The sequence below is a fragment of the Geotrypetes seraphini genome, chromosome 6, assembly GCF_902459505.1.
Source record: "Geotrypetes seraphini chromosome 6, aGeoSer1.1, whole genome shotgun sequence".
In the NCBI taxonomy this organism is placed as follows: Eukaryota; Metazoa; Chordata; class Amphibia; order Gymnophiona; family Dermophiidae; genus Geotrypetes; species Geotrypetes seraphini.
The window spans coordinates 168,574,170-168,591,872 of NC_047089.1; the positions used below are offsets into that span (position 1 = coordinate 168,574,170).

Below are 17,703 nucleotides of genomic sequence, written 5' to 3' on the forward strand. Positions count from 1 at the left end.
GTGAGGGAACTGAATCTGGGACCAGCGTTTGTCAGTACGCCTTTCTCTTTAACTCCTACTACCATACATTGGGGGGGCCACGAACAAAACTGACAGTAGTTACTTTTTCACATGGGCAATGTGAGTGCTAGATAACTTTAGGCTCCTTTTATTAAGGTGCGCTAGCATTTTTAGCGCACGCACAAAATTAACGCATTCTAGCTGAAAAATTACCACCTGCTTAAAAGGAGGCGGTAGCGGCTAGCGCGCGGGGTATTTTAGCACACCCTAAAACCGCTAGCGTGCCTTTGTAAAAGGAGCCCTTTGTTCCTTAAATAAATTAAGTAATTTAAAAAATTGTGTTTACTCAAGTTTCCTTTGTCTAATACAGATTACATTTTGTTTAAGATCAGAAACCATACAGTGTGACATTAATGTGTTACCAAGAAGATCATGAGAGGGGAAGAAACTTTTTCACATCACTGTATTTCCACAGAATAGGTAAAATAGAAACCATCACTGTTTCTCATGAATACCACATTAGCGGATGTATTAGAAAGTACATATCTCATAGCTTACTATGTAAAGAAGAATCTGACTCTTCAAGATCTTCAAACAGCAGCTTCTGTGGTTTTGAAGAATCACTGAAATCAGCAGAAAAGGCTGGAGGCTGCTGAGGACTGTGGAGAAATGCATTAAAGCAGTGTGACAATCATAAATGCAGGCATGCAAAACTTATATAATAATGATCTGCTTCTAATTTTCTTATGAAAGAGACAAGCGTGCAAGTAAAATAAAACCGATGCATCAGAACATCACCTGCTGTTGGCTACTGCTACAATATATTTATGCATAAGGGCTAAATTCTATATATGGTGCCTAAAAATTCAGCGCCCCCAAAAATGACTATTCTATAAGCTGTGCTTAAACTTAGAATAGTGCTTATGCCTGGGAAATGCAACTAAATTTTGGAGTGGCCATTGCCAATTAAAACATGGTGCAAATGCTTGTGCCTTCATTTTGGCATAGAGACCCTAATTCTGTAATTATGCAAGTAATTTAAAGGGCTGCCCTGATCTGTCTATTCACTGCCCATTTGCAGGACTCCTTTTTTTGACTCGCACTTAAGCCTATACAAGTAACCCTTAATTTTAATTAATACCAATAACTGCTTGTTAAAATGCAAATAATTAGCTTGTTATTCAATTAAATTGTATATGCAATTTGGGTACATAACCAAAATTGTGCATGTTCTCAACAGGAAAGTTAATTAAAGCTTTTGGGATATAGTTACGTTTCCAGGGCTTATCAGGGATCACAATTTTTAACAATGAAAGATAAGCTATTGTAGTAATAATATACAGAATTTACTGCACTTTATAAAACAGATTTTCTATTTATTTAGTCATATAATTTCATCAAAAATAACTTTGATTTGGTGTATAGCTTGTTCAACGAAAGATTAGGTTCTTTGCTAATCTTCTTTCTTGTAAATCCACTCTTTACTTCGGGACCAGTGGGTTATTTCTGTCTACCTGCCAGGACTTTGGGCTAGATTCACTAACAATACTGACTCAATCGCTGTTAGCCAATTCTCTGATCGATTTTCCAACTGCAATTACATAAGAACATAAGAATTGCCGCTGCTGGGTCAGACCAGTGATCCATTATGCCCAGCAGTCCGCTCACGCGGCGGCCCCTAGGTCAAAGACTAGTGCTCTAAATGAGTCCAGGCTTACCTGCGTACTTTCCAGTTGAGCAGGAACTTGACTAACTTTGTCTTGAATCCCTGGAGGGTGTTTTTCCCTATGACAGAGTCCAGAAGAGTGTTCCAGTTTTCTACCACTCTCTGGGTGAAGAAGAACTTCCTTACGTTCGTACGGAATCTATCCCATTTCAACTTTAGAGAGTGCCCTCTCATTCTCCTTTCCTTGGAGAGGGTGAACAGTCTGTCTTTATCTACTAAGTCTATTATTCCCTTCAGTATCTTGAATGTTTCGATCATGTCCCCTCTCAATCTCCTCTTTTTGAGGGAGAAGAGACCCAGTTTCTCTAATCTCTTGCTGTACGGCAACTCCTCCAGCCCCTTAACCATTTTAGTCGCTCTGCTCTGGACCCTTTCAAGTAGTACCGTGTCCTTCTTTATGCACGGTGACTAGTACTGGACGCAGTACTCCAGGTGAGGGCGCACCATGGCCCGGTACAGCGGGATGATAACCTTCTCCGATCTGTTCGTGATCCCCTTCTTTATCATTCCTAGCATTCTGTTCGCCCTTTTCGCTGCCGCATGCAAACCCACCCACTCAATCACTCAGTGAGCGATTGAGACATGCGCAGAGCCCTGACATTAGTGACATGGAAGCAGCCTCCTGTCACTGCTGTCAGGGCTTCTGCTGGGTTGTTGTTGTTTTTTTTATTGCACAGTTATTTTGCATGTATTACACATGCAAAATATCTGCCTAATAGAAAAAAAGCCTCCCAACAGCTTGAGTTACGCTACAGTGTTGATATTCTGAAGATCCAGCTGAATGTAGTTGTATACCTGTATGCATTTTGGAATTGATTGAGTGGTAACAAGGCAGTGACTTGTTCATACCTAAATTTAGGCATGAACCATGTCTGTAGTGGATGTGAATGTTGGTACTTAAGAACATAAGAAGTTTCCTCTGCTGGGTCAGACCAGAGGTCCATCGCGGCCAGCAGTCCGCATCCGCGGTGGCCCATCAGGCCCATGACCTGTACGGTGATCTTTGTCTGAACCCATAAATCCCCCTTGGTCTCTATCTATACTCTTTCTATATCCCATCTCTATCTCTATCTGTATACCTCAATCCCCCTATCTTTCAGGAATTTATCCAATCCTTCTTTAAAACTCCGTAGTGTACTCTGTCCTATCACAACCTCCAGCAGCGCGTTCCAGGTGTCCACCACCCTCTGAGTGAAAAACAACTTCCTAGCATTGGTTCTAAACCTGTCCCCTTTCAACTTCTCCAAGTGCCCCCTTGTACTTGTGGTCCCCAATAGTCTGAAGAATCTGTCCTTGTCTACCTTCTCGATGCCTTTCATGATCTTGAAAGTCACTATCACGTCTCCGCTTTTCCAGGGAGAAGAGCCCCAGCCTTTCTAACCTGTCTGCATATGAAAGGTTTTCCATACCTTTTATCATTTTTGTCGCTCTTCTCTGGACCCTCTCAAGCATCGCCATGTCCTTCTTGAGGTACGGTGACCAATACTGGATACAGTACTCCAGGTGCGGGCGCACCATCGCCCGATACAGCAGCATGATGACTTCCTTTGTCCTGGTTGTGATACCCTTCTTAATAATACCCAACATTCTATTTGCTTTCTTTGAGGCTGCTGCACATTGTGCCGTTGATTTCATTGTTGTATCCACCAGCACACCCAAGTCCTTTTCAAGGTTGCTTTTCCCTAGCACCGATCCCCCATTTTGTAGCTGAACATTGGGTTCTTTTTCCCTATATGCATGACCTTGCATTTCTCTATATTAAATCACATTTGCCCACTCTTCCAGTTTGTTTAGGTCCCTTTGTAGGTCTTCGCATTCCTCCGCGGTTCTAACCCTGCTGCAGAGTTTGGTGTCATCCGCAAATTTTAGAACTTCACACTTCGTCCCCGTTTCCAGGTCGTTTATAAATACATTGAACAGCAGCGGTCCGAGCACCGACCCCTGCGGAACACCGCTCGTGACCCTCCGCCAGTCCGAGTATTGGCCCTTCACCCCAACCCTTTGTTTTCTGCCTGCCAACCAGTGTTTAATCCATCTGTATACGTCCCCTTCCACCCCGCAGCTTCCTAAGTAGTCGCTCAAGTTTCAAGTTTATTAAATTGTTTGATTAAACGCTTTTCCAATTTCAGAGCGTTTTACATAAATAAAATAGAGTTTAAAATGGACTCACTTATACAATTACTATTCTTCTAAACATACTGGGTAACAACATTGAACAGGAAGACAACTGATAACAATGGGAAGGTGGGGAAGAAATACAATATTTGTTAAAAGATTACATAAAAGGGAAACATGTTAGGGAGATAAGGGGATAAAATGATAGACCGAAAAAGGTCAAGAAGAAAGAGAATTTATAATCTGTCAATTAAAGGCTTCTTTAAAAAGAAGACACTTTAGGTTCTTATTAAATATTTGTAAGTCTTGTTCTAATCTTAAATATAAAGGAAGAGAGTTCCATAACATTGGTGCCGTAACAGAAAAAATGGAAGCACGGCGGGTTCCGATAACTTTTAAAGAGGGAACATTTAAAGTACATTGTGAAGCTGATCTGAGAGCTCTGGATGAACTGTATGGAGTCAAGAGCCTATCTATGAAAGCCGGAGTATTAGATTTTAATGTCTTAAAGACTAAAAGAGCTATTTTGTAAGTAATCCTGTAAGATATTGGCAACCAATGAGCACTTTGTAATAAAGGTGTGACGTGATCGAACTTTTTTGAACCTGAAATAATCTTTATTGCAGTATTTTGAACAAGTTGAAGACGCCTTATATCTTTTTGGTAAACCCCTTTTAATAAGGAGTTACAATAATCTAATTTTGAGATAACTAACGAGTGGATCAGTGTGTTAAGAGAAAATGAATCAAGAAGGGGAGCAAGTGAACGGATCATTCTTAATCTGTAAAAACAGTTTTTGACCATTGCACTGATATGTTCTCGGAAAGTGAGATTGTTATCTATTAAGACCCCCAAGATTTTGGTTTTAGTGGTCTGATTGAGGGGTTTATTATCAACTATAATTGGACTTGTAAGTTGAACTCCTTCTTTCCCTGAAAAGAGCACAGTTGTGGTTTTATTGATACTTAAGGAAAGTTGATTGTTGTTTAACCATTCATGAATTTTTGCTAACTTATAATTAATTTCTGTTATGTCCTGCACACTATTAGGATCAAGGGTGTGAAGAAGTTGGAAATCATCTGCATAGGCATATACTGTGAAGCCTATGGATTGACATAATGTTAATAATGGGGCCAAATAGATATTAAACAATAATGGTGAAAGTAGTATTATGTAAGTTTTGCATGTAAATATGCAATCCACCCATGATTCATCCACATGCAGGCCCTCCTTGCAGTTATGTAGCACTTATGAACAACCTTAGGTGTTTTCTGTAAGCACACTTATGCATGTAACTACTGTTTACCCTTGTTTTCACATATAATTTCAATTTTGGTGCCTAACCTTTGGTGTATTGTATAGAATTAGGGGGATATAGTCTCGCTAGTGGGTTGATGGTAGATGGGCAGGACTGAGAGACTTGTTGATAGCCCAGATTTGACTGGACTACTGGAATCCTTTGGGAAAGAGGTGACTAAATGGTCAACCATGTTGATATATTTTTTTTGCCCAGGATAAAGACTCATGGTGCACTTTTAATCAACCACTAATAGGGTGCAACTCTGTAACCAACGTTGTCAATTGATTGACATGTAATCAGCGACTGCTTTTAAGGCAGCTGCCAACATAGGTGCCGGTTACAGAATCCAGGCCAAAATGGTCTGTACTTAACCAGTCCCAATATCATTTACTGGTCTTAAAAAAAAAATTTTTATTGCTACATTCTTATTGGTTTTTTTTATATTAGACACAAAGGGACAGATTCTATATATGTTGCCTAAAAGAAATCTGTTCCAACTAGTATGGCGCTAAGTGCGATTCTATAAGTGTTATGCGCACTGTATAGAATTGCGCTTAGCGCTACCTAAATGCCACTATGTGTTGCTAGGCATCCCAACTATTAGGCACACCCTATTTATGTCAGGGTCTTTGCTTAGCCTATATGCCTTTGCCTAAGTTGTGCACAACTCAAAAAAATGCCCACGATCTACCCCTAAGCATGACAACTTTCAGCTACATGCATTGAAGAAGGTGCATACCACTTTGTGCTATGCGCCTACCAAGTTAGATGCCTAACTTTCAATTAACTCCAATTAACATCAATTATAAGTTTAAATAACTTGATTTGAACGAGAGCAACAGTGCCAAGTAAAAGGAGATTATGTACTCATCCTGATAAGCTCTTTTCCAGTAGATAAGTGAGACAAAATACACCTTTCTCCCCAATGTGAGTGATTTAGTGTTAGGGGACTAAGGCTCTGATTGGCCCAGATGCCTAAGGTCCCTCCAATAGGAAGGGCCCGTACAACCTGGGCCAATCAGAGCCTCAGGCCCTTCCCCGGTGCATTACAGGATGCACTAGGGAAGTGAAGGCCTGCCATTTTAAAGAGGCAGGCCTAAAGGCTGGAGGGAGTAGGCATCCCTCCGGCCAGCCACTGAAAGTAAGGTAAGGGGGTCGTTGGAGGCACGGGGTGGTTGAGGTTGCTTGGCGGCAGGAGTGGACATCTGTACTGCTGCCAGGGAGTGTTGGGGGGTGCGTTGCTTGACGGGGGTAGGGAGTGGGCATTTCTCCTGCTTCCAGAGGGGGTGTTGAGTTTTGCGTTTCTTGGCAGCGAACCTTCGCTACTCTCCACCAACCTCAATTGATGAGCGTTGTTAAATCGCTACAATAATGGTTGCAACAGCGGCCCATCATTTTTTAAAGCAAATTTTTCTGAATCTAACCCCGAGTGATCAGAAAGCAGAGGAAGAATTCAGAGAGGACAGAGACCTGCTGTTAGTAATCTGTACAACAAGGAAAAAATGGGCTGCAGGACCAGAATGACAGACACAGGAGGCAACACAGCACCTGGGATGCAGGACTAAGAAGACAGATACGTGAGAAAGGAAAAGTTCTATATAGTAACATAAACATAGTAGATGACGGCAGATAAAGACCCGAATGGTCCATCCAGTCTGCCCAACCTGATTCAATTTAAATTTTTTTTTTTTCTTCTTAGCTATTTCTGGGCGAGAATCCAAAGCTTTTCCCGGTACTGTGCTTGGGTTCCAACTGCCGAAATCTCTGTTAAGACTTACTCCAGCCCATCTACACCATCCCAGCCATTGAAGCCCTCCCCTGCCCATCCTCCTCCAAACGGCCATGCACAGACACAGACCGTACAAGTCTGCCCAGTAACTGGCCTAGTTCAATCTTTAATATTATTTTCTGATTCTAAATCTTCTGTGTTCATCCCACGCTTCTTTGAACTCATATGTAGATATTTTTAAAATTCCATTTTCAGTCAAATATACAGCAGGTAGTGGACAAGGTAATGGAACACTGTAGATCCTTTATAGAGAAAAATAAAACAATGAAGAATAACCTTCTGAAGCTTTGTGGTTTTCTGCCTCCGCTTGCCCTATGACCTCTACCAAGTCCAAGAAAGCACATCCACACAGCCTCATTCACACAAACCCCCAAAACATGAGTCCAGTAAGAAAACAAGAAGTACACATGGTTGAAGAAAGCTTCAGTCTTTACAATAAAAGGTTATCTTTGTTTGATCATCATTAGACAACTACAAGGCATTTAAGAGATGCTGACAGATATTGTTATTGCTCTTCTAAGGTCTCCGGATGCCAAACATCGTTATTTAAATGATACTCAGATACAAGCAGCTTTTTATTAAAAAAGACTGAATTTTTCTTCAGTCTTTGGTCATGTGCAGCTCATGTTACCGCTGTCTATGTTTGAAGCTGCTGGGAGAGGAGAAATGTGTCTTTGTTATAAGGCCAATTGTATGGATGGTCCATTTTTTCCCACCAAGAATTATACACTGCTACTGTACAGTGCTATGTGACCCTGCCTCAGCAATTCATCACAAGCCAGTTTTTTTCTAATCATGTTTAACTGTTTCATTAAGGCATTTCTCTGATGGTAAAATACAAGTTATGCAAAAGAAAGACCTTCACATTGTTGTATAGCTTTCAGTTTACGTCTTCTTAGTTTACTAGTTTAAATTGGCTTCTTTAACATACTCAGGGTCCTGTGAGACTAAGAAGTTTTCCTCGCAGACACAAAGGGGGCAATTTTATTAAGACATTTTCTGTTTAAAGTATGTTTTAGAAGGGGAAAGGTAATTTTCTTGTGCAAAGGTCTATGCATGTAAAATGTGGGCACACTGCAAGACTGTGCTCCATTCTTATACGGTATTGCTGTGGTGTTTGGGTGGAACTGGGGCTGAAGTCATGTGCATATTTACATCTTAGGAGCAGTGTAAATTTGTGCATTACTGAGGATCAGTGTATGAGCCTATTTTATAAAAACAAAAACTGTGGATACAGATGTTCTGGAGATAATTTATAAAACACTGACATATAAAACCATGAAAATTCAATTAAAAAAGGTACAATGATAAAAAATACTGTGATAAAAATCCAACCGGACCCTACACGGTCCGTGTTTCGGCGAACACGCCTTCCTCAGGGGTCCAATGGTTTGCAACTTCACATATAAAGAATTGGACTGAAAACAGTCTATTGTCTTTAAACATATGACCAAAGAACATCGCAGACAAGCTAGAGCTATCTATTGATAAATACATCATCATTTCAGATCTCAGTAGACAATACCATGGCATAACTTGAGATAAAGACCATGGTATCCCATGATGGACCACTTGATATGTCAATATCAACACCTTAATTACAAATTGTATTGTAAACAGGCAACCAATGCAGTTGCTTCAAAAGGTGAGTAACATGTTCAAATTTACCACTACCACAAACTAATTGCGCTGTACCTTTTTGTACCACTTGCAGTGCCCTACATCTAGAAGATATTATCCCTAAATATAAGGCATTACTGTAGTCTAATCTCTGAAATTCTAAAATCATACCCTGAGAACTTTGGTTTTAACCTACTTAGACGTTGCATTTGGAAAAAAGAGGATTTAACAATAGCCAAAACCTGTTCTCTTATTGGTTGAGTCCAACCAGGTACCCAAGATTATTTTTTTTTCTTAACTGGGATTGTCAAAGTATCAACCTCAGTTCTATCTTCCACTTTTCCCAATAACAATTCAGTTTTAGAGAGGTTCAACACCAACTTCTGACACTGCATCCAGATATCTACCATTATCAAATAAAATACTAATCTTTCAATTCATTCTTCCAATCAGACACAGGAAAGAAAATCTCAATATCATCTGCATAAAATCTATAGCTAATATTTAGCTCCCTAAACACAAAGCTCAATGACACCAAATAAAGATTAAAAAGCATTGCTGAAAGTGCAGATCCCTTTACAAACTGGCATAATTTTAGAAACAGTACCACCATTTTTACCTCTATAGATCGATCTGGAACGCTCTTCCGGAGGCTGTTATAGGGGAAAGCACCCTTCAAGGATTCAAGACAAGATGGATAAGTTCCTACTGGAACAGAACATACGTAAGTAAGGCTAGACTCAAATAGGACACTGGTCTTTAACCTAAGGGCCAACGCGTGAGCGGACTGCAGGGCACGATGGACCACTGGTCTGACCCAGCAGCGGCAAATCTGATGTTCTTACTGTAGAAGTAAATTCCAGAAAGGAGCAGTACAATATGCTTGGTTTCTAGTGAAGCTATATATTGGGCCTGGCATAAAGTAGGGATATGGATCTATTGATCATCTGTGCCTCCCAAACTACTCAGGTTGGGGGGGGCAGTAAAGAGATCCTGAAATGGAATCTGGCCATAGGCAGCATTGTAGAAGCTGTCCGCTAGTTCTGTGATGTGTTTTGTTTTCCTGCTCTTATTTCGCATTTTGTCCTTTATTTATTGGCCATTATGAAACTAAAGGGAAAGTTTTGGGTTCCCTTCACTTCAGAGTCTGTACCGGACCACAGTCCAATTCAAACAACATTTGAGGGCTTTAACCAATGTACAGCTAAGAGCTGGAGCTATGGAGGAGACAGAAGTCTCTCTCAGTCCCAAGGAGCACATGTCTCCCGTATGATCTGGGTTTAAGGAATTAGATGGGCAGTTTTTTGGGGGTCTAGGACAATTCAGCGCAGCCATTTTAGCGCTGAATCAGCCACAATGTATCTTCCTACACCCAGCTGTTAGCTCGGGGACATCATAGCAGCATCTGACCTCATTTGGGGGGACAATGCCCCCCTACATTCCCATATACTAGGGATGCCCCCTTACTCTTCCCCACCACTTGAGTGCCCCCCTCCTCTCCCTCACCCCCCGAGTCACCTCCGCATACCTCTTGAAAAATTTGCCAATGCGAGCAGCATCTTCTACCTCCTGCTTGCACTGGCTTCAGATCCCCTCTGACATGACATCCTGGTTCCGCGACTATGAAGTGACATCAAAAGGGTGCCAAGCCAATGCGAACAAGGGGTAGAAGATGTTGCTCATGCCAGCGAACTTTTCAAGAGGTATGTGGGAGATATGGAGAGGAAGAGAGGCACTAACGCCCCCCAAAAAAACAGCACCTGGGGGGACTGGGGGGAAGTCCACATGCCCTTAGTATGCCACTGGGGAGGAGAGGCATCAACAGTGATGTGGAGAGGACAATTCAGTGCATCTATTTCACCATGGCTGTGAGGAAACGTCCTACGCTGAATCGTCCCATTCCAGTTTTTTGTGCCAGCCTCAGTATATGCCTGAGGACTGACACCAGTGCATAGAGCAGCCCTGACTCAGGTTTGGTTGGTGAGGAATCAATTGGCTATCCTAATGCAATTCATTAGCTAAACAAGAAATCTGATGGAGGGATTATCCACCGCTCCTCTGGGCCTTGTTAAACCTATAGAATGTATATAGAACTTTGGCTCTTTGCCATTTGCGCCCTGGCTTGTGACTTTGAAGTCTTTCTGGCTTGCAGTTGCCACACTGGTAAGATCCTTATTATTCCATATGATTCAGGATCTGGGCTGACTAATCAGCTAAAGACAAACCCCCTGATATTTAGCCAGCGGCAGTCAGAGTCATTTTAAACACTGATCATCACCAGCTAACTTATCCCCTGATATTCTGTTCTGGACTTTTCAGTTGTCCTAAATTCACCAGTTTAGCTTATGTGGGCCTCGACCAAATATCGCCAGCATCCGCATAAGCCATGAGGGTGGTGATGGGAAGGAGCTGGGGCTTATGTGGACACTGGCGATATTTAGCCGAGACTCGCATAAGCTAAGTGGAAATATGTTAAAACAAAAAGGGAAATTACACTCCTGTCCACCTATGGCGGAATTACCTTCAAACTTGGTCCAGCAGACCCTGGAAAACTTTGTCGCACTAGTAAGCAAGCACTTCCTCTAACAGAATAGTAATTTAAGAAACATGAAATTAATCTATCCTATGAATAAGAGAGCAATACAGCATATTCCTGCAATCCTAAGGAATAAATTCATGATTTTTTTAAGGTATACTGACTCGTACTGCCCAATTCAGGAAAAAAAATTTCTATTCGATTCAGCCTACTGAATTGGTTTTTCGATTCGATTTTCCTGCCCAATTGGGTGGTTTATTTATTTATTTTTTTCAAACATCCTGGTGGGTTTATTTTATAGCTTCTTCACCCCTTTTATAGACTCTTCACCCCCTTTGTCTTCTCCTAACCTCACTGGCACTGTGGTGTAAACAAAATAAACAAAAAAGACTTTTCCTCTCTCTCTTAAATCCTAGCTCACGTTTGCGGTCTAACACCAGCTCTGGCAGGATACACGTTTCAAATCTGACATATTGTAATCACAAAAGGGAAAATAGAATTAGTTTTTCTACCTTTTGTTGTCTGGTCATTCAAATCTTGTTGGTCTCAGGTTCTGGTTGTCTTCTGATAACTTGCTTGCCAGGGTCTCCTTCTTTCTCCGTTCTAACTATCCATCTGCTATCTCTGTCCTCCCCTTCTGTTTCCCTTCCCTCCCCCGGAGGTCTGGCATCTTTTTTTTTTTTTCGCCTCCATCCACAGATCCACCTTTTCTTAACTACCCTTTCATCCAGCATCTCTCTCTCCTTCCCCACCACCCCAGGGTCCACCGTCTCTCCCTTTCTTTTCCCAACTACCCTCTTATCCAGTATCTTCATCCCCTCTCCACACCATCCCTTGTGTCCAACTTCTCTCCCTTTCTGTTCCTTCCCTCCCTAAATCCCTTTGTCCATCATCTCTCTTCTTCTCTTCTATTTTCAGACCCATTATTTCTTCCCTCCCAAAGTCCGGAATATGCACATCTCTTTGAACCCCCCTTCCCTCCCTCCGTGTACTTCTACACCAGGGCCCCCCTCCCCTGGTGTGTCCCCCCCTTGAAGGCCTGCACCTCCCCTTAAAGGCCTGTCCCCCCCTTGAAGGCCATCTCCCCCAAAGACCTGCCTGCCTGCCTGTCCCCCCTGAAGGCCTGTCCCCCCCCTTTGAAGGCCTGCATCGGTGCATCCCCCCGAAGGCTTGCCTTCCTGTCCCCCCTGAAGGCCTGTCCCCCCTGAAGGCCTGTCCCCCCCTTTGAAAGCCTGCATCCCCCCGAAGGCCTGCCTGTCCTCCCCTTTGAAGGCCTGCACCCCCACCGAAGGCCTCCCTGTCCCCCCCCCTTTGAAGGCCTGCATCCCCCTCTGAAGGCCTGCCTGCCTGTTCCCCCTGAAGGCCTGTCCCCCCCTTTGAAGGCCTGCCTACCTGTCCCCCCCTTTGAAGGCCTGCACCCCCCCTGAAGGCCTGCCTACCTGTCCCCCCCTTTGAAGGCCTGCACCCTCCAGAAGGCCTGCCTAACTGTCCCCCCCTTTGAAGGCCTGCATCTCCCCCGAAGGCCTGCCTAACTGTCCCCCCCCCCTTTGAAGGCCTGAATCTCCCCCGAAGGCCTGCCTGCCTATCTCCTCTGAAGGCCTGTACCCCTCTCCCCCAGAAGGCTGCACCCCTCCCCGAAGGACTATAACCCCCTCCAGAAAGCCTGCGTGTTCCCCCTGGCCTCCCGGAATCAATCCTCCTAACTTCAGCAGCCTGCAATAAGATCGCTGGCGCTAGCGATCTTTGCAAGCTGCTGTAAGGCTTTGGAGCGTCTTCTCTCTTCCGCGGTCCCGCCCCTTCTCTGATGTCAGAGAAGGGGCGGGACCACGGCAGAGAGAAGATGCTCCAAAGCTGTACAGCAACTTTCAAAGATCGCTAGCGCCAGCGATCTTATTGCAGGCTGCTGAAGTTAGGAAGATTGATTCCGGGAGGCCAGGGGGAAGACGGACAGGACAGCACAGCAGCGGGAGGCCAGCGGGTAAGCCACTTCCCGACTGACCCTCCCCACTCACCCTCTAAAGCAGGAGCGGCAGGCCAGCAAAAGGCAGCGCTGCCGCTCCTGCTTTAGAGGGCGAGTAAGGAGGGTCAGTCAACGAATAGGGAGGCTGATTTTTTGGCGGGTTAAATTGATTTGAATCGATTCACCTGAAATGAATCGGTGAATCAATTTGAATCGTGAATCGGGCAGCACTAATACTGACCTACTACAGAAATTGTAAAAGGGAAAATCATTATAGCAATAGCCCAGATGAGAGACCCCCATTTGGGAATACTTTAATGAAGTTCCTTTAACTATCAGTTCAAAATATAAACAGTGCAATAAAGAAATGGAAGACCTGCTTGCCTAAAACCACCTCATAAGAATTGCTTTTGCTTTGACAATACTGAAGGAAGTACCTCTGAACATGCATGTTCTTCATGTTAGTATTCTTATGTCATATAAATTTTCTTCTCTTAAGGACTGCCTGTCTTCACTGGTCATAGCTTTTAGGTGGGTTTCTGAAGTTACTGCTTGAATTATCTTGTGGCACCATCACTTTTAATACAGTTAAATTAACACTAGTTAGTAGATTTATCAGTGCAGAATCTTTCTGATTAGCAATTTAAATCAAATTCAACCTCCTTTTCGACTCCTGATTTAAATCGTGGTCTAAACTGATCTAACTAAATAAAATTTGCTCCTGTTCAAACATGTTGTATGGTTAAAAATGGCAAGGAAGACCACAACCTAAATTTTGTCTTCTTATGTCATTATGTAGCAGAAGTGATTTTAAGCAGTAAACTGAGCAGATATGAAGCCTGAAATCAGAAAGCAACCAGAGACAATAAATCTGTAGACCTCGCATATACTAGGACTTCAAGTACCAAATGGGTATTTTAAACATAAACTTGTTCTACTTTGTAGCAAAATTGTGATTTTTACCTAGTCAAATGCCTATTGAGGATTGGGACTGGAGGAGCTAGGGTGCTGGGAGCAGAAACAGCAGAAGAAAGATGTTCTGTCTTCTGAATGGGAGACAGACAACGGGGACTGTGGTGTGGAGAGCCAAGATATGACCCACTCTTATCTATAAAGGAGAGAGAAATCAAAAAGCATCCATTTATCAATGAGCATGTATTGTGTGCTTTCTGTTTGTTGCATAAAGATGAATATATGGAAACATTCTTTGAATGAAGTTTCAAGTTTATTAGGTTTTTATATATCGCCTATCAAGGTTATCTAAGCGGTTTTTACAATCAGGTACTCAAGCATTTTCCCTATCTGTCCCGGTGGGCTCACAATCTATCTAACGTACCTGGGGCTATGGAGGATTAAGTGACTTGCCCAGGGTCACAGGGAGCAGCGCGGGGTTTGAACCCACAACTCCAGGATGCTGAGGATGCAGCTTCAACCACTGCGCCACACACTCCTTACAGAATGACTAGCGGGCAAGGCACTACAGTATCAGAAATAAAGTTTGCAAGTGTAATATTATGCAAATGGAATTAGTGTACTTTAATTTAGTTTAGCTCAAAACTATGTTTTAGGTTAACTCGAGAAGCTAACGGGCAACTGGCAGCTGGAGCTTCCAACTTCATGTGGAACTTCTGTTGCTTAAGAATCAGGATGGTGTGTTAAAGACTATGGTACAGCAATACAAATGAACACTTTGGGGGAAATTCTGTAAATGGCACCTAAAATGTTCTCAGTCATGCTTAGGTGACTTTTACGGAATCGTGCCTACTAGCACCTAACTTAAAACTTAGGCGCATGTAATGTAGGCCAGGGTTTTAAAAACCTACATTATAGACACCTAAGTCATTTAGAGAATTGCATTAGGCACTGCTAGGCACCATGTGGTAAGCGCCTACCTTTATGATCTTGTTATGAGTCAATTTACTAATTAAGTTTGGTGCCTAAGTATAGGCGTCTCTTACAGAATTTGCCTGTTGTCAGTGAACAAGTAGAGGAAATGAGGATGGTTCTGTTCTGTACTGAGATGGCTTTGCAAATGCCAGACTGATCAGGAAAAAACGGTAATTCCATAGCATTGCTATTCCTGATGACAGCGTTTCAGTGAATCAAACACAGATGGATCATTCAACCTGCCGTGCTCCTGGTTAGATGGTACTTCTCCCCAGCTCTAGAAAGGAGTATTCTGTTCTGATCTTTTAGGACACACACTAATGGGGGCTTGTGGGTTAGTTAGGGGGGAGAGCTCACCCACTACTTTGGCTCAAGTGCCCCTCCCCCTGAAAAATTAGCAGCATCTTTTACTGCTATGGCTGACGGGGATCTCCAAACTCCACCAGCCAAAGAGGTCCTCCACTGGCAGCTTGGTAATCAGTAGCGCTTTTTATGGGCCGCTGCTGCAGTGCTTCACCCCATGCTTGGTTTTCTCAAGACTGAGCATGCACAGTGGGAAGGGGCTGGTGTGGTGGCACCTATAGAAAGTGCCACTGACTGCCAGGCCACCAGTGGAAGAACTCTTTGGCTGGGGATACTTTGGGATGCTTGCCAGTAGCCTCAAGAATTTTAGGGTCATGGAGGAGCCACCAAGAGTGGAGAATGGGGCAAAAGTTTATGTTCTCCCCTACTTTAGACTCAGGCCCTCCCAAAACTGAAGGTCTAGCTTGTAAAATTTCAATGAATATTCATTATGGATGCCCTAAAATTGCCATTTATCTATAGCCCTCAGAGACCAGAGTTTTATTTCCAAGCACTTATATACTGCAAGTGATCTGAAAATGCAATTATGCGGTTTACAACAGTAATAAAATCAGGGGGTGGAAACGGACGAGGGGAGGACAAAACTCAGTATGGTGAACCAAATGATTCTACCAACACCCAAAAACACTGTAATCTGAAAACATACAAATCTGAAAGTGCCAAGTGTGTACTTTAACTAGGAGCAGGATGGCAAACAGATTCACTTACTGGAAACTCTCAGAATAACAATGTAACATCTAGTTAGCGAATGTTAATCACAATGCACTCGCCCCCAAATTCTGTATATACTTGTGCATAAAAGTTGGTGCAAACAACCGATTTGCGAGCACAACTTAATTGTTTAACAAGACGAATTGGTGCCAATAATTGGCAATTAAGAGCTCCTAATTAACATTAACTGGTGCTAATTAGATGAGTACAACTTGGTGCATTCAATAAAGTGGTACTTGTCGGTTCTAGTGTGCAAATCTTAAAAGGGGGCGTGACCAAGGGAGGAGCATGGACAGAACATGGGCATTCCTAAAAGTTAAGGGGATCAATACAGAATATGCCCAATTTGTGCACAACTTATGCGCAGGTATTTAAGCTTGGTTTTCCTTGGCCTAATTGGGTACACCTAAATGTTATGCCACATATGGATGCTAAGAGTGATTCTATATATGGCACCTGGCTTTTATAGAATTGCACTAAGCACCCATATATAGTATCAGACCTTAGATGGATAATGTGAAAACACCTATTCTCGGCTCACGACATGCCCCTTCCTAAAAATATTTATAATATAAAATAAAACAAAAAAATAATTAGTTATGCATGAGTTAGTGCACACAAATGGACAAAAACACTGTAAAACGCTTTAACTCATTCTACAGCTGCCTGTGTGTGCCAGTGTGGGCCAAATGCTCATTTTAAGGGTTCCTAAGGCTATTTTGTAATCCAAAGTGTACAAAAAATGTTCACCTTTGTGAACATGTAAAAGTAAGTGTTAACTTTTTCTGTGCCTACTTTTTAATAATAATAATAACAACAGTTTATATACCGCAGGACCGTGAAGTTCTATGCGGTTTACAATGATTAGAAAGATGCTACAAATTGAGTGTAACTTACATAGTTGGAGATTAGTGGCTAACAGTTTAAGGGATCAGTTGTTATGGGAGAGATTGAGATGGGAAAGATTGTGCAAATCCGCTACCTAGGTACTTTGAGAACAGGTATGTTTTTAGGTGTTTCCTAAATTCACCATAGCTATTTGCGTGTATAATTAGTTTTTCCAGGTCTTTACATCTGCATAACAGTGGAAAATTTTTTAGACCCCCTTTTCTTTATATAAAACATGCCTTACCCATAGGAAATGTTTTATAAATTACAACCTTCCCTACCATCCCCCAACCCCACCCCCACCCCAAATCCTAAGGTCCTGGATTTGAAAAACCAAAGAGCATGCATCATATTCAGTGGTAATTGAATCCAGTCTCTAGAGAACTAAATAACAAGAAACCATTCCTTGGCACTCTGAAAGATGCTCACAGCTTCTCACCAGTTCTTCATGGGCCAGTACTTATGAAAGAAGATTTAGGGCAAGCTAGACTTCATGGGCTCCTCAGATGTCTCTTGATGGAGAGAATCTATTGTCTATGTATTTTGCCCAAAATGTCTCTCATATACTGATAGAAGAAAACACACTCAACTGAGCGATAAAAACAGCATGAGATGCAACTTATGGCCTCCATGGAAAACAAAGAACTGAGGTAACCTCGTGTGGCAGTGCAGTGGGGAAATGCTACACAGGTGCAATCTAAGTCAGAGCCTCTACAAGCTTCTAAGCTAAGGGAAACTTTTCCCTACAACAGGCTTTGTTTGATGAGGACATTAATTTGTGGCGACATATTATCCTGCATGTTCTCGC

The 17,703-nt window shown here is 42.5% G+C and overlaps 1 protein-coding gene across 5 annotated transcripts in view; it reads right to left on the reverse strand.

Moving 5' to 3' along the window:
* The window catches only part of OFD1 (OFD1 centriole and centriolar satellite protein), a 182,972-nt gene that overhangs the window by 69,291 nt on the left and 95,978 nt on the right, over positions 1-17,703 (reverse strand). For all 5 annotated transcript variants that reach the window (XM_033947862.1, XM_033947866.1, XM_033947863.1 and 2 more), the window contains 2 exons: positions 14,010-14,154; positions 559-659 (listed from right to left, as the gene is read on the reverse strand). In XM_033947862.1, the coding sequence (XP_033803753.1) occupies positions 559-659; positions 14,010-14,154 (246 nt within the window). The remainder of the gene's footprint in view (positions 1-558; positions 660-14,009; positions 14,155-17,703) is intronic.